This window comes from Plectrocnemia conspersa, unplaced genomic scaffold (genome assembly GCF_051122295.1).
Source record: "Plectrocnemia conspersa isolate PC_06_02 unplaced genomic scaffold, ASM5112229v1 ptg000010l, whole genome shotgun sequence".
Taxonomy (NCBI): Eukaryota; Metazoa; Arthropoda; class Insecta; order Trichoptera; family Polycentropodidae; genus Plectrocnemia; species Plectrocnemia conspersa.
The window spans coordinates 31,691,479-31,715,756 of NW_028277174.1; the positions used below are offsets into that span (position 1 = coordinate 31,691,479).

At 32.3% G+C, this 24,278-nt stretch overlaps 1 protein-coding gene across 6 annotated transcripts in view; it reads right to left on the minus strand.

Annotated features, from left to right (window-relative positions):
• The window catches only part of stet (rhomboid serine protease stem cell tumor), a 180,796-nt gene that overhangs the window by 11,519 nt on the left and 144,999 nt on the right, over nt 1-24,278 (minus strand). For 4 of the 6 annotated variants that reach the window (XM_088195298.1, XM_088195299.1, XM_088195300.1 and 1 more), the window contains 2 exons: nt 3,320-3,432; nt 476-593 (listed from right to left, as the gene is read on the minus strand). In XM_088195298.1, coding sequence (XP_088051424.1) covers nt 476-593; nt 3,320-3,432 — 231 coding nt within the window. Of the gene's footprint in view, nt 1-475; nt 594-3,319; nt 3,433-22,978; nt 23,127-24,278 lie in introns of those variants that run through there. The other 2 variants (XM_088195301.1, XM_088195303.1) reach the window with 2 other exon arrangements.

Below are 24,278 nucleotides of genomic sequence, written 5' to 3' on the forward strand. Positions count from 1 at the left end.
GCCCGGGGCGATTTGCCCCCCATCCCACATACAATTATCTGACCTTCCTAAACTTCTGCATGTCTTCAATGTACTAAAATATACTAAAACAGTTTTCAAGTTTGACGAAATTTGTTAATGGTATTTCATTATTTTAGCACGTGCACGATTCGAAATAACAACGAGAAACATCTGATGTAACTTTGACGTTTAGCGATTATATGAAACTAGTAAAATTTTTGGTCCGGGAAAAAATATTTTTATCTAAAATGGCGGAATTTTATGACCGTTGATTGCTGTTTATTGTTTTCAAATATTTAACTTAGCTCTAAGCTATTCGTCGATTAATATTTTTAGTGCAGTCAGTTTAAAAACCACGCGGCGAAAATATCGCCCCCAAGCAAGTGCCGCCCGGGGCGGTCCGCTACTCAAAATAATTTATGATTTGGAAAGTAAATAACATATAAATATTACAAAAAAAATATATTAAACTCACCTCTGTTAAAGTTATAAATATAATAAATAATGGCGGCGGACAGCACGTGTAGTTGTCCGCGTAGTACTTCCGGTCCCTCTCCTCCGGGAGAACCTCCATCGCTATTATGTGCACCATCCTGGAAAGAAAAATATTTAGTTTAGTGAGTTTCCTCGTGGACTTTCGCCAGCCGTTCCGGCGCGTCCCGTCCGTCTAGACGGGACGGATAAATAGACTTTTGGCAAGGGGTGGACACGGGTGGCGCCTCCACAGAACGGAAATCCGTCTAATTTAAGAACAAGTCCAGACACTTGACGATCTCTGGTAAATTTAGACGTGCTATTGTGCGGCGCGAATTCTTACGGACGCCATTCATGCGAAACAGTAGTCATTAAAACTGTCAAATTAATATGAAAATATTTTATTTTTATTTTAAAATAATTGCGGACATACAGACTAATAATAATATTTAATAACGTATATATTAAGAAGAGTAGAGATTATTTACTTATTTAAATTAACCCTTCGTTTCATATTGTTTTTATATGGATTTATTAATTTCTTATTTTCATAATGTTACACATTTAAAACATACATTTAATATTTTTTTCAACAATAAAAAAAATCATGAAATGAAGGGGTACATTAAGATTGTGATCTAACAATGTTTTACGATGGTCAAAAAACAATACATGGTATTATTTTAATACATAAAAAAATAATTCATTAAAAAAACACGAAATATTAAAATTAAATGATACGAAGCGGACCAGCTCCTCAAATCTGCCATTAAACAGATCAATGTGAACAGTCTCATATTATCATTTTTGTGCATTTCCAAAGATCAGGAAATAATGACGTCTTGAGAATCGGATCAATAATAATAATAAGACTTCTCAAAACAGTTCTAATGGTCAGTACTGAAGATTAAGTACAATAAGTTAATTTTCACATGTATATAAATTAATTATGTGGCCATAGCTTAATTTTATAAATGTTTTAAGAATCATTTTTAACAAAACATATATTTGCCTTTACTCTGTTTAGAAATCACAGTCAGTAGGTAGCATATAACATAGGTATTTCATTGATTTTTGTAGATATAAACATTGTATATGATAAAGCTACGAAAGTTTATATAATATATAAATGAGGATATACATTAAAAAAACATATTCTTGTTATTTATAAAGGAAAATTAACTGACTCTAAAAAAAACAAAATTCATGGCAAATTGGCAACAATTTGTTATAGGGAAATTGTGGAAAAACAAGTAAACAAATCAGAATGAGTCGTTTATTATGAAACGTAGGATGTAATGCGAATTATTATAATAACGAAAGGAGACTGAATGTCTGAAGGAAAACTAAATAACTTTTGGAATGGATTTCTTAGAATTGTAGATAGATACATATATAGACAACACATAATTGGAATATTTAAAACATCTGGTCCGGAACAGTATCGATTTCCGACTTTATAGTTACATTTCTTTTAACCTATGGTTCTGTATTTGTTTTTTTGAGGTCCGACCTCCACAGTACGTTTTATTACGACCCTCGATCAAAACATCTTTCCGAACGAATAAAACTGATTTACGCGCCGAAGGCACAATATATTACGGCGGTTCAAACTAATTATTTCGGATTTTTATCGTGTAGCGTTTATACATACATACATACGTTATTTTTTTCTAGTCCAACTTCGGACATTCCGACTCTACGATCGACCAATAAAAACTAGGAACGTCGTAATCGCCATAACAAATCAAAAAATCTTTATTGCCTGCCGTTAAATTTGACGACTATCGAAACACTGAATCGCCAACGATTGTGTGGAATTCGTTAATTTCGATCGACTTTTGCGTTTGTGTGTACTTTGGGGGTTGTTCGGTAAGATGTGGGAATTTCGATAAAGCATGCGACAAATTTCAATGGGGATATTCGATAGCTTTTCTAGCTTCGTATTTATTAGGGCATTAACCACAAGGAGCAGTGTATTTTTAATAATTTTAAAATATTTATTGATTGGCGGAGGGAAGGGGTTCATCAGAATCAAACTCCACTGTAAATTGATTTAGGGTAGCACATGGTCGCCACAGTACTATCCTTAACAAAAGTCTTCTCGAACATTTGCGCCACTTCACTGCACTCCATTTTAACACAAAAATTAATGCAAATTATTTGTTCCAATTTCTTTGTTTTGGCGAAGATGTTATGACTAAATAGTGCAAACGTTTCCAAAAGAGCCATATAGACAAAATAACTAAAAATTGACAAGCGCATTAACACTTTATATGCCTTAGAATCGAGAGATTTTGTCACCGCCATCAAGCGGGCTAAGAAGTTAGTGACTATGGAACGACGCCATGAGAAAAAGCTAACAAGACTGTTCCAGAAAGTATACAATATAAGTTGTAAAATTATCAGAAATAAGTTATGACAAATTTTGTCGAATGCTTTTTGAAAAATATATATAAAATGCTTGATGAAAACCGTGTTGTTGCTCCACTTAAGCCTGCCGATTGAAGAATACTGCTCAAATTAATATGACTTGGGCATTAGAAAAATATACCACAAGAGTAGTATAGGAAGAAAATATTTTCAATTCCCATTACTTACTAACACACCACCATAAAGCAGTATAACGATGCGAAAACCAGCGAAAAGAATAACGTGCGTGTTTTTCTTCGGTCTAGACGGCAAAATGTCCTCAAAACGGCAACGAATAATAGGCAATTTATGAAAAGTTCGCGGAATTTCATTTGCGGCCCGAAATTTATATCTCGACTACGTTCAATATTAGCGACGAATACCGTGACCCGAATTTCTAAGGTCGTACGATTTAAGTAGATTTTTTGCATACCTTGCAAAGAGCGATGGATCTCTTTCTAGCAAGTGGAAGTCGTTCTCGGAGCACACCTCCCTGTCCCTGTGGTGGACGGCGCATTTAAAACTCCTGGATCTTTTGCCGCTCATCTGTAATTTAGAAAAATATATAAGATTAGAAAAAAATATAAGGCAATTTCTTTATATCTAGAAAACTCTCTATGATAACCATTTATAATGTATAATCTTAGGATTTAATCACAGAACCTTAGATCGCATACATTACAAGCAAATTATAAGGCAGTCCTATTAAAAAGTGCCTATAATCTTCTTTGCATAGGAAAAATGGTATAGACCGTTAAAAATATTTTTTAGAGCTTTCAATAAATCAAATCAGCTACGTACTATAAGATTAACACGTCGTACGACACGTGAATGAGTAAATACGACAATAAAAAATACACATATATACACACGTGGAAAAGCGATTCGATTTTCACGTGACTGTGGCTCGAAAGCCTATCGCTTGGAAGTTTGCCAGAAATTTTCAAAGCTCGCTGCATGCGATACGTGCACCGTCACGGAAAAACTTTCACGATTTTCTCGATTTTCCGACGAGGGGATCGTAAATTTTTCCTGTAGCTTTTAATATACACGTGCCATAAACACCGTGATTAATGTTAACGATTATCGGTTATGGCGGAATTTCTTATAGAAATTCTCAACGTAAAAGCGAGCCTACTATTATTTTTTCCTTAATTTACAATGAAAATAAATATAACTATTATTATTACATATTGATATTTTAATTTAAAAACCAATATTTATGTTCGTGCGTGTTTGTAGTATTTTAAATTAAAAAAATACCGCGTTTATTATATGTAAATATAAAGGGTCTATGTGCTAAAAATATGTTATTGACAATTAATTGTTATGTGCATATCTTGGTTTTAATGGGTTAATTGAAAAATCATGTTATTATTGTAAATTTATGTCGTGCTTATCAAGATTTACAAATTGTATATTTAGTTTTGTTATAGGTAGTTGTTTTTTTATTATTAAATCGCGTGCTAAGAAAAGATAGTCTAAAAAATTTCAAAGTATGCACTATAACGGAACGGAAAATGGTAAACTGAGGAGTTGCGAGTAACATCAATAGGCAATTTAATAGGAAGGCAACTTTTTTTTAAAATGTTTAGTTTCACCCAGTATTTCTCAAATTTATTTGCTTTTCAACGCCATTGCTAAATCTACAGTCAATAATTTTTAAAAATGCTTTAGAATTTGTGTGACACTATTTACCAGTAGGTGTTAATTGTGTTAAAACCGTTTTATCGGGCTAATGCCTTTCATGTTTATTTGTTCCAAAGAATATAACATTTAATTTTGTATTAAAATGGATTAAGTATATATTGGACGTTTGACAGCCAATTATTTACGACGTATTTTGTCACTTTTGATGGCATCTTCATGGCGCTTTTTCAAACGTTTATACTATTCATAAACTCTTCGTTTGGTCATAGCATCCTCGCCAAAAGGCTTCTCGAATATTTGCGTCACTTCACTGCACTTTAATCTGTGTTAAAATGGTTTAAAGTGCAGTGAATGTTCGAGAAGGCTATGTGCTACCCTAAAGCAATTTATAATGGAGTTTGGTTCTGATAAACCCCTTCCCTCCGCCAATCAATAAATATTCTAAAATTATTAAAATGAGGATTTATTTTTGTTTATAAAACCCCCTCTTCTCTGACACATGCCAGCGACGGCATATGGCAGAGAAGAGGGGAGAGGACGATGAACAGTGACAGTTAAGGTTACATCAGGACTGACGCTGGGGCTTCGCCCTTAGCTAGTCGGACTCACAATAAAAATGATTCCAAAAAAAATGTAATTTGCAGCACCTATATGAAAAAGCATTTTCAACGATACAACAAAATTACAATTTTAGGGTAGTATTTACAGTTGACCATTTACAATATTTTGACGATAACAAAATAACGAATTTTAAATCACAGACTGATGAAATGTTATATCTTAAAAAGGTAGTTACATTATTTTCATTAGTAAAGTTTTTTGTTAGAGACACTATAGATAGAACACGAAAATTAAAAAAATTGAAGCTCATTTATATTTTGACTAAAATATTTACAAGAAAAGTCTTCTGATCACTGGTCTATAGTATTGCAAATAAATTATTAGTATATTTGAAAGATAATATATTTCCCATAAAGTTAACCACAAGTGAAATTATTTATAATTTATTTGCCAGTCTTGTGACTGTTTTTATAAAATACAATATTATACTAAACGGAGTTTGAACAGTATATTATATAAAAATCAACAATATTCATTATTGTTTTTTGTAAAAAAAATGAGCGTTTTAAAAAAGCTATTGAGATTGTTGTTTAGTCAAAATAAAAATTAAAAATGATGTCAGGATAAATTTTATAAGAATCTTAGGTATGTTAAAGTGTCGTCAGATTAATAATCTACATTGCATTTAATTATGATTAAAAATAAGTATTGCTGCTTGGAATTTATATACGTTAGATTAGAGCACTAAAAAATAGCCTTCACAAAATATTTTTTTTAGGAATTCCATCGTTTTTGTACAAAATAAAAATAAATACACATATGGCGCCAGAACGTGGGTATTTCGTTGCGCGTTAACATAATTTGACAGTTAACGCGTATTCGGTTTAGAGTTAATTAACCGACAACACCTGTAAAATTCTTAACTGGTCTCGGATAACTTTCCACGCGAGCGACCGCGAGGACCCTCCGACCACGCTCCGGTGGACCTCCACTATTTCATTTCGAGTCTACTATCCGATACGGTTTTATACAATATCATAATAGCCGGTGGGAAAATGTGTCTCTTTTTAAAAATTATGCTAGCCGAGCACGTGCTAGAAAGCCGAGTAATAAATCAGCAATAAAAGTCCGAAAAAACGTGTGAATCACACGTAGTAGAAAGTACGATATGTCACAATAGCCTTGAAAGAAACAGGGAAAACGGGATAGCGATACTGCGATTGTCGCCGAAGGAATGTTAATATGAAGCATTTTTGCGTCAATAAATATCCATTGTTTGCGTTTCCGCCTTGGGAATTAGAATGCGGTCTATATACTGTCCAATGAAATATGGAAAGCTATGTATGGTACCATTTGGATCTGGTTATTCGTCTTGCTATTCATAACTAAATACATAACCTACTATATCTATTGTATATAGCCTTGATTATGTTTGAAGAAACATATATATATGAATAATATTAGATGTGCTAATGCGGAAAACAATAATATTTTTTTATTATTAAAAAAATCATATTTACAAGAAATTAATTGCAGAATTAAAATAAAAAGCTAGCAGAGAATATAAAGTTGCTTATTGATTAAAAAACATATGTAGCTCACTGAAATATTATAGGTGCAGCAAAGCCTATTAAAATAACTGTCAAATTCTTAATCAAAGGAGATTTGACATATGTAGCTTTCTGCGTAGAGTTTCTTATTAAAGATATTAAGAATTATAAAATATACGAAAGAATTTATTTTTGTACTTATAATAATACAATCAAATTATAATTTAGAGCATAAAAGATATTAGCTATAATTTAATTACTTATTATGTATATATGAAATTTAAAATGCAATTTTTTGACACCTAGTTTTTCTTTAACTCACAAAAAATTATCGTATATAGTGAATTTTTTGATTGATTTTTAGCTATACTAATAGATAAAAATTATTAAAATCAATTTTAAAAATTACATTTAAAATCAAAATTGATTCGTTTACTCCGTTGTAACGCATTAGGCTAACGACTGTCATATTGCAACGGATGATTTACAATAAATAAATAATTATAAACAATTATGTGAGCTTAAAATCTATTGATCTTAAGCTGAAAAATCAGATTTTAATTAATGAAATCCAAAAATTAAATAAACATATAGGTAATATGTAGATAATATTATATAATACAGAATCTGTGAGAGGAGCTAAAATAATTGTATCCCTTTTTTAAAAAAAAAACATAATTAAAATAAATGTGTACTATGTGATAATAAAATATTTTTTGATATTCAAAAAATAAATAAAAATGAACATCATAAATTAGGTTTTCCTAGTTTTTCCTCATCTCACGATAGAATATCGTATATAGTGTATTTTTTTGATTAATTGTTAACTATACTAATAATTAAAAATTTATAAAATCACTGATTTAATATATATCAATTTTAGTATCGTATCTCATCACTTAATAGTTGATTGTGCTTAACCCGCTGTAACGCATTAGGCTAACGTCTGCCATGTTGCAATGGAAGATTAACAATTATGTTAGCTTAAATTCTATTGATTTTAAAATCGGCATTTTTAACTACTACCTATTGATTTTAAGCTGAAATAACAGATTATAATTAATGTAATGCAAAAAATAAATGTACATAAAAAATACATATTAGCTTAAAAAGTCATACAGAATTTGTGCAATAAGCTAAAATAACTGTTTCACTATTTAAAAAACATAATTTAAATAAATATATACTATATATTATTAAAATCTATTAGAATAATAGTATTAAAAATATTTCTTCAAAATTTAAAATAAATAAAAATAAACACCATATATTAGGTTTTCCTAGTTTTTCCTAATCTCACGAAAAAATATCGTATATAAATAGTGTATTTTTCGATTAATTGTTAGCTGTACTAATAGTTTATAATTATTAAAATCACATTATAATTTTAGTATTTTTTTTGTAATTTTTAAAAATGGTAAATTTACACTATTTATTTAGTAGGTGTTAATTGTGTTTATCCTGTTGTAACGTATCGGGCTAACACCGGGCATGTTATAACATATTTATTTGTTCCAAAGAATTTGTATTAAAGTTTGTGTTAAAATAGATTAAAGTACAGTTAGGTGACGCAAATGTTTGAGAAATATGGCTTTTGGCGAGGATGCTATGTCTAAACATAGGTTATATAAATGCTGCTGTGACGAAAATATGCAACGCAAATATGTGACAGTTAAGGTTACAACATAAGGTCTGACACCGGGGCTTCGCCCTTAGTCATTCAAACAAAAATTTATGTCACACTATTTACTTTGTAGGTGTTGATTATTTTTACTCTGTTGTAATACATTGAGTAGCGCCTGACAAGTTACAACGAAAAAATTACAAGTAATAGTTTAACATATATTTAAAAATAAATTAAGATTTATTGATATTGCGGATTGATAAATTTGTAAAAAAGTCGAATAAAGTCATTCATGAAAAGCTCAAGTTTTTAATTTAAAGCATTGCATGTTTGACTAAGAAATGGAAGCCAGAATGACATGTGCAAATGTCACGTCACTATTATTCGCCGTTTCGGAGAAGCTATTATGACTTTTTTATAGTATTAATGTATTTTTATAAAAGCGCTTAAAAGTAGCCCGACCACTCGTTAAACTGTAACATTATCGCGGTTAAAGTTAACCGTTCCCATTGTCCGTTGACAGACCATCTCGGCGCCGAGTGTCCGCGGTTTCAGTTTTCAAAACCGGATCGCACATAATAGACGGCGATTTTTCCGCCTACTAAGCTTATCCACCAGCAACAAAAGGGTTTAACGATTGCGCTGTTACTACGCTTTTATTAATCGATTAAGCTAATGAACACTCTGAGAGCGAATCTTGAACGCGAATCTTGTAACGTTAAATTTGATTTCATGCACCGATGCGAGTAACAATTAGAAAGGTGAACCACACGGTCTGGTGGTTTGACGCGTGAGAAGACTTTTGTCATTTTTTCATTCTGCTTTTTGTACTCGTTCGTTAGTTAATTAGACATTTTTCACTATATTCACTCTGGCGACTTTTAATTGGGAGAGAACGATGACAACTTATTAAACGGAAGCTAATTTGAGCCGTTGACGTTCGGCTTTCGTCGGATTTTTGATGATAACTATAATGAGGGTAGTTTTGTTGATATAGAGGACACGAAAGAGCATTCTGTGGAATCGTTTAGATATGACTCTTGCCATTAATTAGTACACTTTTAATTAACGAGAGATAAAATCGTATATTTTTTTAATAAACATGATAAAATTTTATGAGATGTTTTTATTATTAGATGCATTTTTAAATATTAGTTATATGTTTCAAAAAAATATAACACAGATAATTGGAAAATTAATGTTAATTCTTAAATTGCAATAGTTAATTCAATATCGAATTAAGTCTACGCTATGCATATTAAACGCCTACGACACGACGCTGCTACGCTTTATCGTAGCAATAGAATTATTTAAGCCAACAAATCAAGTATATTTTTAATTCAATACGCCTTATTCGACTCACAATTTTAGTTCAAGGTTGATATAAGCGGTCAATGTGTAACACAGGCGGAAAAAATAATGAAATTTCAATGGTGCGACGAGATAAGGATTGACTCATCAATAGAAACGGTAAACGACAGCCGCAGCTAAAGCTGCGCCATGGAGACTAGACCACCAGGTTTGTTAGGCAGTTTTTCCTGTCAATACTAATAGAACTTGCGGATCTTAATATATAATAATATAGCAGAATTTTTTCTGCTATTTAAATGTTCTCAAGCAAAATACGATGGTGCATCGGAAACGACTGCATATGAATAAATCTACAATAATATAAAATTATATTATTTTTTTCAGATTTTTATATTACATATTATGTAAATTACATTTGTTTTATTCTTATTTAAAAAATATTAATAATAATGACAAAACTCTCATATTAAAAAAAATGTGTGTGTATGATGGTATGAGTATGATCCTGTAGGGTAATAGTTCAGGTTTTGGGCGCCAAAGTCAAACTGGCGCTGAAAACGGTTTCAATTTTTATATGCGTATTTGTACGGAACGGCCGTTCTATGTAACTCCCTGTTCTGTGTTTTAATCTATTGACCATATTCAAACTTTTATTGAGCATAGAAATCAGTCACAGGCAATCTTTTCTAGTTCAAAGGCCAAATTATGATTCTGTTTGGAGTCAAGTGCAGAATTAAATTATTAAATAAAACAATTGTCTATTTTATAGAAAACAGCCCCCCTGGGCCCTACCACTGCATTTTATAACTTATATCATTTTAGAATTCTATATGACTAAATGTAACATATATTTAAATATAAAATGAACGCATTTACTATAAACTGTCATCATTTTATTAGAAACTATTTCAATGCTCCATGGTTTGTCCGCTTTTTGGTGTTTCACCAGGACTTAAAAATATAATAGCTATCTTTACTGATCATTCATATCAGGATGGTGATGGCACAATTTATATTTTTATTTTAATTATTGATCGAAGTATATTCAAACCGAATTTTGGTCAATAGGAGAGCGCAAAAACAATTATCACTTCTCAGAAGTCAAAAATTCACGTCAAAAGCGATAAAATCGTGTCGGCGCCTTGGCAGTGGGAACGCTCGTTACCGAGCGTTCCCACTGCCAAGGCGCCGACACGATTTTATCGCTTTTGACGTGGATTTTTGACTTCTGAGAAGTGATAATTGTTTTTTGCGCTCTTCTATTGGGCAAAATTCGGTTTTGATGTACTTTTAGCAAGCGTAATATGATAAAAAAATCGCATGGGGATCCTTAGGGCGGTTGTATCGCTCGCCTTGCATTTAGTTATAGGTAAAACTGGTGTTACTCTACACCTAGCAAGCATATGCTAAATGGGTTACCGAGTGTTTTCACTGCAACGGCACGATTTTATTGCTTTTGACATTTTTGCGCTCCTCATATAGGCAAAGTTCGGTTTTGATTTACTTTTTAAAAATCTTAATTTAAAAAAAGCTTTTAGGCGCCCGAAAATATTTTTAATTACAATTTACCTGCGATAGCAGATTTTTCGAAACATTTGTCTTTTAGTGATAGAAAGTAAGTCACTGGTCTTTTTTGGGGCTGTGAATAATTTATGGGTCAGCCGGAGCGATTTGCATATCATCAGATTGGCGATAACGTTAACGTTTTCACGCACCGGACTCCGGAAGGGGGATATCCGTAGCCGATTTTCGGAAAATAGAAGCGTGACGTAAATGTCTTGTTTTTCAGGCGTTTCAGGTCAATTTCTCACTACAATGAATTACGCAATTGAACATTTCACGCACTGTTGTCTTCCTTATTTAATGATTCCACAACAGCCATCGGCGCTCTCGTTACGGCACGCGCGCCACGCGGTTGAGCACCGCTGCTCTCCGGGGCCAATTAAACGCAATTAATACTTTGCTCGCTTTGACTAACAACCGCTGCCTTTCGCGATGTACACAATGTGTAATATGAAGATCTCTTCAAAATATATAGTTGTTAGTATAAAAAATTAAAACAAAAAAAATATTCATTAAAATAATATTTTTTATAGCAATTTTTTTGTGGAATATATTTTTGGGACTACCAATAATCGCCGCATTGAAACCAGTTGTGCAAGACATGGTAAAATATTTATGCTCCCATAAAGTTCCCTACAGATGAATTATATATGCTAGAAAAGGTCATAAAACTTTGTTTATGTATTTGTGTCCCTCGAAGTTATTTTGAAGCAAATTCTTTTAAGGCCAATATTTTGTGGAATACAGATTTGCATCTCCTAGAAAAAAGTATTTAAATTATCAATAGTGTGGACCCAAAGGTAAAAGAACGTGCACTTGTAAAACCGCAGAAGTGCGGGTATGGTCGCTGAAGTGCTGGGACTAAACAACTGCCATAAAAAGTTTTGACTCTTATCAGGTACATTAAATATTACATAGTTTGCCAATTAAAATGATTAATAGTAAGAAAGCAGATGTCAAAAAGAGGAATGGTGTTGGGATTTAATCATAAGCGCAAAAATGAATCATATAGACTAGATTTTAACATTTTTAGTAATAATATTTTATTATAACACTGCACACATATTTTCAAATACTATTGACTCTATTACCAGATACATAAAATATAACATAGATTGTCAATCATATTCAGCAATAGTAAAAAAGCAAAAGTGCAAGGACTAGACGCATGTAAGTTGACATGTGTGAAAATGCCAGTAGCAGAATAATTTGATTTTATTTTTAGGTAACCGCTTTTGCAACTTTAAAATTTCAACGTTTCTAGTTTTAGAAATGTATTTATATGCACCTGTGTCCGAGAGAACAAAAATATATAAAATATACAATAACATTTCCGATCACAGATTATGTTTTCTTAGATTTTTCTAATCTCACGGATGAACATCGTGATCATAAATTAAAATCTAAAATATAAATTTGATCGATGGTCTATAAACTACCACTTCGCTTCCGATTTAAAATATACTTGAGTTCATCTCCAATTCGCCTTCAAGCATAGCATAGCTATCTCACTTCGACCGTCCGATTTGCTCCAACCATGCAGTCACTTTGAATCTCTGAGTTTCTCGGTCATATTTAAATTATAATTTAAATGTTGCAAGAATTAATGAATCCTATCGATTGTAATCGTTTATTTCGATCGATCGTATCTGATATGGATCGCAAAAAAATCCGTTATTACGGATTTTGAAAGTCCGTAAAGCATTTCCCGGTCGAGCTTTGGATCGTTGACTCTCCGCTTTTCCGTTATTTGATTTGTATGTATACATTTTTTTAGTGCTTCAGTGATAGCAAACCGTTCGCTTCTCACGGCATGCGTAACGCACCGTCATACAGCACGTCTGTCTGCTTCCTCCTCTCACTTCCTACATCAGGTGAGTTCAACCATATTTATTTCCGATCATTGAGTATAACGCATATTATAATTTACAAAGCAGGATTTGTGTAGTAACCGTTCTTATGATTTTTTTGAGAGGCAATGTTCTTCCTTGAGGAAGTGAAAAATCATTTGGAGCGTTTCGACCAGCGCAGCGTTTGTTAACCTTTTCGCCGCGGTCGCTGATTACATAATTGTGTTTGGTGTAAGTAAGCGCGGCCGTATAAATTATAAACACTCGGCTAAACCTAGGAATAGAGAAAGAAAACTATCCATAAACAACGGCAAAGACCTTGACACTCTAATTACAAACACTATGCATGTCGGTTCAACCCTTGTCGTGGGTATAATGCGGACATGCAAACCCCTATACCGCATTGCAACTCCATGCAGGTAACGATTAAATACGAGAGATACGCTAAGACATATTTGAACCTAGCTATCCATAATCATATTTGGATGCATTTGGATCAATCCAATCATCTATAAATTTCCTTCCGGATGACTTGTGCAAGAGGAGCGTTCTCGAGCGCTACGTCCTGACCGCGACGGGCAAGAATAAAGAACACGATCGCGACTCTTCAGCCCCTATAATGCTCGCAGATAGACACTTTATCATGTTCATGATCATGCGATTAAGAAAATAAGATTGCAAAGACAGCAAAACTAATTGAAAAGAATACGTAATAAATGAACTTCTCGCTTCTCCGTCATTTATAAGATAAATTCTCTCCGGTTTCAGTAGAAAAGTGGCATGTTTGTATGAAACGTTCGCGCTTTCTGTGTCCGCTCCGCGTTTCGTCATTAATTTTAATTTCAAGTGAAAAATTGCCTGTGCACTATTCTGTGACCGTAATTACTGTTGCAATTACAGGCAGGCCGTTAATCGCGCCTGCATTCGACCAATCGCGTGCATTTTTCACAATATACTACACATGCTCACGACACCATAACCAAAACATAACAATATCCATTAGGCGGCCGCTGCTGTGCAGTATAGCGGGCTTATCCGAGGCCGGGCGCGGAAATCGACCGAAAACGTCGATTTGTCACGTGACCGCGGACACGTGGCGATTATGCGAATGGGGAAAATTCGCCACGAGGCATAATTTTTATTGCTAGAATGTTGTGGTCGAAGCTAGAATCAACCGACAAGGTTGTAATGTAAGATTGGCATGAAAAGCGTTAAGGATCAAACGATACGAATATAACCTTATCGTTGCCGAAATCCGATATATCAGCTTTTTCTATTTTTAACAGAAATGCAGAATATGACTTCATCATGCAAAGAAAGTTCTAATACATTTTTATTATGTTGTATAATATTAGCGTCAGGGGGTAATAACATTTTTATTATATAATACTTTGATATTTATACATGTACCAAAAAAGGTTCATATTTATATAATTTAATAAGCAAATTCAGATTAAAATGAAAACACAATGAGTCAAAACTTTTAAACAAAATAAAGCAAAGTCCAATATGTATCATACTTTTTGGTTAATTTTTATCAAAACCACAAATATTGTTTACATAATTTTTAAGCAAAGTTGAATCACGAATTTATTTATAAAATATGTCATAGTATTGTCGTAAACTGTAAAAGAAAACTTTTATTATTATTTACAGGTGATATTGATTAAGAATTTAATGTCTGGTCTAAACTATTTTCAATACGTAAACGTCTAGTTAGTTAAAGTTGTGTTTTGATTTAAAGTTGTTAAAAAATTCCTATCGATATGTTAGATAATAATATAAAAATATTTATAAATAGCTCTATTATAAAACTGGATGATAATTCTAAATAATTTTAAATTAGATGATAAATTTTACTGCTAGATTTATATTTACCAGTGAAAATATAATTTAGGTGTCAGCTGCTAATAAAATTATATGTAGTAATATTTACATACTTATCATTATTTATTTACATGCAATGTTACAGTAAATGTGTGTTTTTTAGCGAAGTTATATATACACTAGTGAGGTCAAATACATTTTCACCAGTAGATATATATTTCTACTAGCAAAAATATAATTTAACTGAAAGCTAATGAAATTATATTCTGTTCTGACGGTGCGAAACGTACAATTGGTGTTTAATGCTGTCCGTTGTAACGCATTGGGCTTACGCACATCAGGTCACAGCGGAAGATTTAATAAAAATAATTAAAAAAAAACCCACACTTAACCTGAACGAATTAATCAAACCTAACTTTCATTAAGCTCAAAATTAAAACTAAGCCAAATCATCTCTCATGGTAAAATAAGCTGATGAAGAAGTACAGACAGTCTCGCATGTCTGCATTTTGATATTACAGTAAGTTTTAAAAATATTATAGCTATCTTTACCGATATTAGTCAAATGATATTCAAACCGAACTTTAGGCAATAGGAAGGCGCAAAAACAATTATCACTTCTCAGAAGTCAAAAATTCACGTCAAAAGCGATAAAATGGTTTCGGCGCCTTCGGACGGCGCCGACGCGATTTTATCGCTTTTGACGTGAATTTTTGACTTCTGAGAAGTGATAATTGTTTTTTGCGCTCTTCTATTGAGCAAAATTCGGTTTTGATGTATTTCATAGCAAGCGTAATATGCTAAAAAAATCGCACGGGGATCCTTAAGGCGGTTGCATCGCTTGCCTTGCCTTTAGTTATAAGTAATACTGATGTTACTCTACACCTAGCAAGCATATGTGAAATGCTCAAAAATTAACGTCAAAAGCAATAAAATCGTGTCGGCGTTAATTGTATATTTATATATAACAGCGTAAATTGCTAGTATAAATTATGGACATTCTAGCTCGATTTTTTTAAATAATTTATCTCTATAACCAAGGAAAATCTAGGAAAACCTATTCTGTTATGATCAATCAGAATTATAATTATATTATAATAATTAATTCCATGAAGGAATAAATTATTTTGAAGCAAATTAGATTGAAGCAACTTGCTTTAAGTTTAGATTATGATATTTAAACATATCACTTTACTAACATCAGTGTTATTTTGTTAAAATCGTGCGACAGGTCTAACACTAAATAAAAAAACATCTAAACAAAAAAAATTATAAGCAGAAATAATAAAACTCGGTATAAAAAAATTGTATTCAAAATAATCTAACCTAACCTATACTTGATTCAACTTTTGATTTAATTCCTTAAAATTATTTTATATTATAAAAAGCTTTATTTTAATTTATTTTAAATTAAACGCATCTCAAACTAACTTTTTATCTTACATCTGTCAGAGAGAAAATATCTAGAAGCACTGTTGAAAGCAGTATGGCAACGCAGTATCGACTAGCTAAGGGCGAAGCCACGGCGTCAGGCCTGATTCTATAGGATATATCTCTGTCAATACGTAAACTATCATTAAGTAGCATCTAGCAGTGAAGAATTGAATAATCAAAATCAATTGCGTAGCACATTATCGCCACAGTACTATACATAAACTCTTCGTTTATTCACAACATCCGCATCAAAACCCTTCTCGAACATTTGCGCCACTTCATTGCACATTTTAACACAAAATTTAATGTAAATTCTTTGGAACAAAGAATTTACAGTGCAGTGAAGTGACACAAATGTTTGAAACGGCTTTTGGCGAGGATGTTAGGAACAAACGAAGAGTTTATGAATAGTGGAAATGTTTTTAACAGAGCCATGAGTATGTTATCAAGAATGACAAAATGCGTCTTAAATACTTGACTGTCAAACACAAACTATGCATTTAAAATGACTGACAATTAGCATGCATATACACAAAAGCAGTGCTACAAAACTGAAAAAAATATGATTATTTTTGAAAATCACAGATTGTATATAGTAAATATTTTGTTGTAACATAACAGGCGATAGCCCAATGTGTTATAACGGGGTAAAAGCAACAAATCTAAAATATTTATAATGATATAATAATCAATAATTCTCAATTGTATTCGAGCCCAAATTCATAACGACTTTTGTTGTCTTTAAAAGAGTAGAATCAATTCCACAAGGAGTGTCATATATAAAGTTGCATTATTCGTAGCTGAAGTCGACAATTTTGATCCTGCAGACCTTATATATGTATGTATTTATTATATATATGAAAGATCCAGTGGAAATGGAAAGGGATTGGCGCCATATTGCGTCCCTTAGCACGAAAAAAAAACAGACTCCATAATCACGCAAAAAAAAAAACAAGACCATAACACAATAAATACTATGGCGTAACATTGATTTTCGTTACTTACCAGAACGGGGGTGAAAATGACCGATGGGTGAGTTAGTTGTCGGACACAAAAACATTGGCTGACTTGCACAAACCACTCTATGGTGGGGGAAAATACTGGAAAACCCTTTTAATTTATTGCCAACTACTGCAAATCGGATTGAAAAAAACATATAATAACAGAGACATCGCCGTCTGGTAGAAAATCGTATTCTATTCGTACTATAATGACACGAATGGGTTATAAATATTGGATGTTGTGATTTTTCGGAACGATTGGAGTGATTTTTAAATAAAATCTGACACATTCAAAATAGTCTTGTATAAAAATAAATAATAGATGTATAAATATGTTTTATTAAACATGTGATATTAGTATGTTTATTAGATGTCGCACACTTTCTGAAAGTTGTTGAAAGCTTTTATCGAAAGATGCACAAAAATGTTTCTTTAAATTAAATAGCATAAGATTAAACTGAAAGATGTATAATATTAAACATATAAAACACGGATTGGCATTATATTGTTTAATTCAAAGCAGCAAGTAAATTTCCTAAAAAATAAATTAAGTAGAATTCAGAAAAAAATATGTTATGCAGATTTCTTGAGAAATATACAAATTTAAATTCATTTTTTTTATTTATAATTTTTTGAAGACACATTTTCACGTTCCATATTAAAAAAAAATAAACGTAAATTCATATGTAGATCAAATAAAACTTAAGAACAGACCAAATCCAAGGACGTTGAACCGTGAGATAACGCACTAGCATTTCCTAATATAATCCAAGATAAGCACTTCAAACGAGCCGAAGGTTGTTTCAAAACAAATTGTGGGAATGGACCGTTTTACTAGAAGCACAGTTAACTCCACAAGGAAAAATGTGTAGAAAAATCATCATAGATTCGACTTGGATATTTAGAGATCGATACGCATTTGTGTGGAGTCTGAGCGAGACTAATCTCACCGAATCTCACCGCTCGATGTCGTTGCGAACCAAACATCACAATTTAACTTCGAGTTTAATTCAATTTATTACTGTTAACGGTATTTTATTTAATGTATATATTTGCGTATGAACTACGATTGATTTTTAAAATAATATTCATTAATGCACTTTTAAAATAGTTTCGCATATTTTATGAAAATAATTAAAAAAAAAAAATATAGAATAAAACAAGCTAAAAGTGACATTATGACGCATTTATAATATTCGCAATATATGCAATCTATAAATACATTACTTATGTTATATAAATATTAAATTTTCCGCAATAAAAGAATATTTAGTATTATTAATTTAATATTACGAGAGCAATATTTAATCGTTAATTAATTGCGGCGCATTTAAAAGTAGCCCCAGATGATGTTCAATAATAACTAGTGACCCAATTCCGATTCGTTTCTGTCGTAGCGATATCGTTGGAATATTTTTGTAGTAATCTGGGGTTAGATTCAGAACCAATCGCTTTTCGTCGCTCGAATCCGAAAATCCACAAAGTCATGGTGTTTATTTTACTTTTTTTTTTGTTTATTTTTTATATTCATAATATTCTCACGGGAGAGGAGAGGCTCTTCTGGCCAACGCAGCGATCCGGATCGGCTTTGAGTAATGACATGATTGTTTTCCGTGTTAATTCGTGCCTAATTATAATTGCCCTCTTTCCGTATATATCGAAAATTTTCATTTTCGTGGGATTTTCAATTTAATTTTTAATAACGACCGTTTCTTCTCTACGTTTAAATTACGCTCGAATAGTTATTTACAAAATATCGGCGCCGTTTTCGATAAGACGGAGCGAATCAGATTTACCAGACGGCGACGTCTCTGTTATTATTTTTTACCCTTCTATATATAAACCAAATTCGTATAAATAGATAATACGCACTATAGAGATAACTCACAGTTCAACAATTATTGATAATTTCCAAAAATGAAAAAAAGCATAAATCCATCAGATAAAATAGAGGAAAAAAAACTGAAAATAATACATTATAAGATTATAAGACTTTTGGCGGAAACTAAGAGAAACAATGCGATTTTAGCGATCAAGAACACAATGCGGTCAGATTTGCAGTCAAGAAATCTTGAGTGTGTAATCTGAAGCTGAATTAACGATCCCGACACGTGTGGGAGTCGGAAAGCGTTGGGGTCATAGGTGAATCGCCATTTTCGCACGGGATGCACTGAGAATAAGACTCGTCTTCAAAAATTCGCAGCACACAGCAATTAGGTTTGTGTACCATAATTAAAAAGTGAACGGAATCAAATTGTGCTTCCGATTTTTATGGGAAATCTTTTCAAATGCTACTTAGAGTCATTGACTTTGAATTTTTAAATCTTAAATCCGATTTGGAAATCAGGTGGGAGTTTTTTATTAGCGACAGGAACATCATGCTAAATTTGAACGTGTTGATAAATAAGCCTTAAAGAAACACGTCTAGTTTTGAAATATATTTTCCCTTGAAGACACGATGTCTTAAAGATTTATACATTTTATCAATCGTTTCTCGCTAAATCATTTTTGAAACGGTTAAGATTAGAGCTCGATTCGAAAGCTTAGTCTCGATGCCGATAATTAAAAAAATAATCGACCATTGTTATGCTTAAATTCTGGCCGATTACAGAATAAAAAATGGAAAAACTAAATTACGGCCGGCCGTAGCGTACCTACATAATGGGCTTTCTCAGCGTCTGATTTGCATTTTCGCACGATCCGATACCAATATCAATATCAATATAATAACCGGATGCCGTAGTCAGAAAGAATCGGCCGAGACAGAACAAACGCCGGCCATAATTTATGGTCCATTCACGGGCAACATAGTTTCGAATTTTAAGGGAGATCGACTCCCCAGGTCGATAACTCTCGCACACGTCTAAAACTCCTCTATATGGTTTGGTACTGATGTTAGAACATTTTCCGAAAGATTCTCATATGAACACACCATAAATCATACCATAAATATACAAAAAACATTATATTGTAACTCTATAGTATGTTTTCCACAATAATATTTTCTATAAATATCTGCAAGATTTGTTATATAAATAAATATCTGGAAAGCCAGTATCTATGCGTATGGGTATAAAGAATTAAATCGGTAGGTCCCTAAACGGTCGAAAAGCTTTTAGCTAAATTTACAAGCAAGCATCTAAATATTATGCTATCAAATTAAAATTCAGTCGACTTGTGATATATCATACAAAAATATTTTCGCAGAATTAGTCAAAGTACGCGATATGAATCAGACAGAATAAAAGTATCCGTCACAGTCAAAAACTTTCTACCGACATTTTTTTGTAATTGGCCGTCCTACTGAAAGGTGCAAAATCTACGAAGGAGGCCATGAGTATAAATAAATATAGGAACGCGAGCAACCAACAATCATTTCCTTAAAAACTAGCACAGATACTCACTTTAGTACTACTTCTGAAATTAACTTCGGAGTATACAGCATCAGAATTTATAAAACTCTCATTTGGAATTAAGTAACTTCAACCAAGAGGAGGTTCAAATAGTTAAAAATAATTATCGATACTTATAGATCTGAATAAGTATTATATTATTATATAAATACTTTTTTTATCGTTCAAATGCTTAATTGCTTTTACTCCGTTGTAACGCATTGGAGTTATGTTATAACGAAAGATTTATAATAAATAATTTAGCATATACGATATATGATTTTTATTATAGGGTATATATTCACTGCACTTGAGTTTATCCACTATACATTTTCTACTTTGCACTATATTGCTAACATAATGTTCGAGAAGACTTTTGGCGAAGATGTTACGAACAAACGATGATGTGCTACTTAGTAGATTTTTGAAATTCAAAATTCTAGACAATATAAAGAGGGCTCGACGCCGGGGCTTCGCCCTTAAATATTTCCCTATATGCAAAATTAGTTATATTAAATTGTAGTTTTATGAATGGTTTTATGAATGATTCTAAAAAACTTCTTTCTGCAAGATGAAGGACATAATGCATTTCAGAGATGCTCTATAGATTGGACCCAACGCCAGGGCTTCGCCCTTAGCTACTCGATTTATGAATGTAGTGACGATTAAGCCGCTTACAGAAAAATATGTATTTTGCTTTTGAAAAAAAATCTCACAATAGTGAATCTGAATTCATGCGTATTATTTAATTAAAATAATAATTAAAAAGCATAAATTAGGTTTTCTTAGTTTTTCATAAACTCACGGATGAGCATTGTCATGCATTATTAAAATTACATCGAGCTGTGAAAATAATTTATAATTATTAAAATAGATCAATAGTGTCTCACTACTTGCTTTGTGGTTTTTGATTGTGTTACTGCATTATAACGCATTGGGCTATCGTTATTACACATTCATGTATTAAAAATATTAATATCAAATATATTATAAAATTATATTTATATTTCATACAAAAATAATTAGTTTTATATTATCTCAATGAGTCATTTCATGCAAAATATCATTTTACGATATAGTATATATACAAGGCTAAACGATTACATATGTGAATCAATCGTACGCGTTCGAGTACGCTCGTATTTACCGCCGTAAACAAATCTTTCGCCAGTGTTTCTCAAACCCATGTTTATAACATTTTTTAAATATGAAACTGATGGTGCTTATTAGTTATATTTTTACATAAAAATATTACTTTCAGATGCTTTTGATAACGTAAGTCTTATTTGATATGGAACTTAATATTTTTGTTGTTGTAAGAATCACCACAATAACAAATCGGTAGCAGTTTTTTGTGTTAATGCTACTTAAAAGCCAGATTTAAGCCAGAGAAATTTGCAGAAAAATTGACTCAGAAGTTTGATGCTTGTGACTAAAATGCATTGAAAGAGATTTGTTATAGGTAAGATATGGCATATGCATAAATTAATTATTAGAATAATTAAATGCATTAAAGACTAAGAACCTTAAATAATGAATAATAAATAAGTACTATCGTATAATATTAAAAAATAGAACACTAAATCCAAGTTAATGACTTTAATTCAAGAAACTAGAAAAATGTATTAGACGATTAGGAACGATTGGAAGGTTAAACTTATTAAGAAATGTGTTTGAATATTTCCAATTCTCACCAAGTCCTCGTGAGATGCTATCTGCTTTCTTAACGAAACTTGAGGTGGTTCGTATTGTATATAATCCATGTGGCATTAGAGCATTAAACGGCAATTCATCTGATATTTAAGGGTTGATGTGTTTCATCTATGATCACGAAAAACTAAAGAAGCAATTTCAATTGAACACGATCTAGTCATAGAAGCTGCAAAAATGAACTCGTGTTAGGTTAGGTTAGGTATTTTCTAATCTAGTATTTGACTATTTTTAAAGCTCATATTAAAGATTTAATTATATCCAATGACACAAAGCGCGTTAAGTGATTCACCCCGTTTGAAATCCTACTCTCGCTAAACCTCACGCAGACTGCCAAGGTTCTGACATGTGCTTCCTTTTTCAAAGACTCGAATAACTCAGATGCCTTGTCTTACAAAGGACAGAAAGCATTCGATGATACACACATACAAATTTAGAAATTAGCAATAACAAAACACGTACATCTATCGAAGACCACTTGAGAGTAAAATTATTGGTTTTTATTTTTAAAATCGCAGCAAAAAGCGAGAGGCGACAGCTCTAAATAGAAGCTCGACTTCAAAAAGCCTTTCTCAGAAGAGTGCGCGTAAGTTGTAAGCCAAAAAAGAAGCACGAGTACTTTGGAAGAATTACTTGACGGCAAAAACGGCCAGACGACGCCCAGGAGAATTCGCACTGGCGTCTGCTCGGACGCCTCTTCTGCCGATTCTGTTCGCTGGGGGTATTACAGAAATAGACGGGTGAATCAAGGAAGGAAGCGAGAGAGACCATGCCAACTTTCACTCGGCTGCCATCGTCAGCTGATGGTGTGGTCTCACACTACACGTCACCTGGAAATACTGCGTCTACCAAATGCGGCAGTGGCGTTTCTGTACCACAAAAAGACACAGACAGACAATGCGGCACCGAGATAGCTTGCAATGTCTTGCAATAAAGATTCATTCAGAATTGACGCAAACGAAACGTATTTGCGAGAAGTTCATTGTAGAATTTGTTCATCATTACAGTATTTATCAAACGAAAAATTGTAGTTATATTCACAAAATAATGTACTTGTGTCAGGGACGTCATTGGGGCATTTGTCCCTCTTTGAATTTGCTCATTTAATGCAATACTACAAATCTAATGAAACCTTTGCCCCTCTCCATGAAAAAAGCTGAAATGACGTACCTGATCCTAAACCAAAAATCCCTACACAAATCTAAAAAATCTACTCCGATAATATTTTTTCAATATGTCCTTTCGGTTACATTTTCATCGGTAGATATACAATTTTACCGGTGAAAATATAATATATCGTGCAGCTGCTAGTAAAGCTACATGATTTAAACTTTTCCATATGTAGTAACTTTTACATATTTTTCATTATTTATTTACATGCAATGTTACAGTGAATGTGTATTTTTTGGTGCTCAAACTTTTCCAGACACATTTTTGGGAACAGGAATTTTCCGTACACTGATTTATTCCGGACAGGATTTTTGCAGACACTGATTGTTTCAGATATAGATTATTCCAGACAACAATATATTTTTAATATTATATAAAAAAAATTGGAATATTTAATTTTTAACTATATGTATAGTGCAATATGAATTGAATTTTGTGGACAAGAACTTTCCGGACACTGATTTTTGCGAATACTGATTATTCCGCATAGGATTTTTGCGGACACTGATTAATTCAAATATAGATGATTCCAGACAAAAATATATTTTTGATATTATATTAAAAAATATAGAGGTAAACATTTGTATTATTCATTTTTAATTACAAGGTGCAATATAACAAGCAACTTGAATTTTGCGGACAGTTTTTTGTGTACAAGAACTTTTCGGACACTCATTTTTCCTGACAGGATTTTTGCAAACACTAATTATTTCGGACAAAAATATATTTTTGATATTATTTAAAAAAAA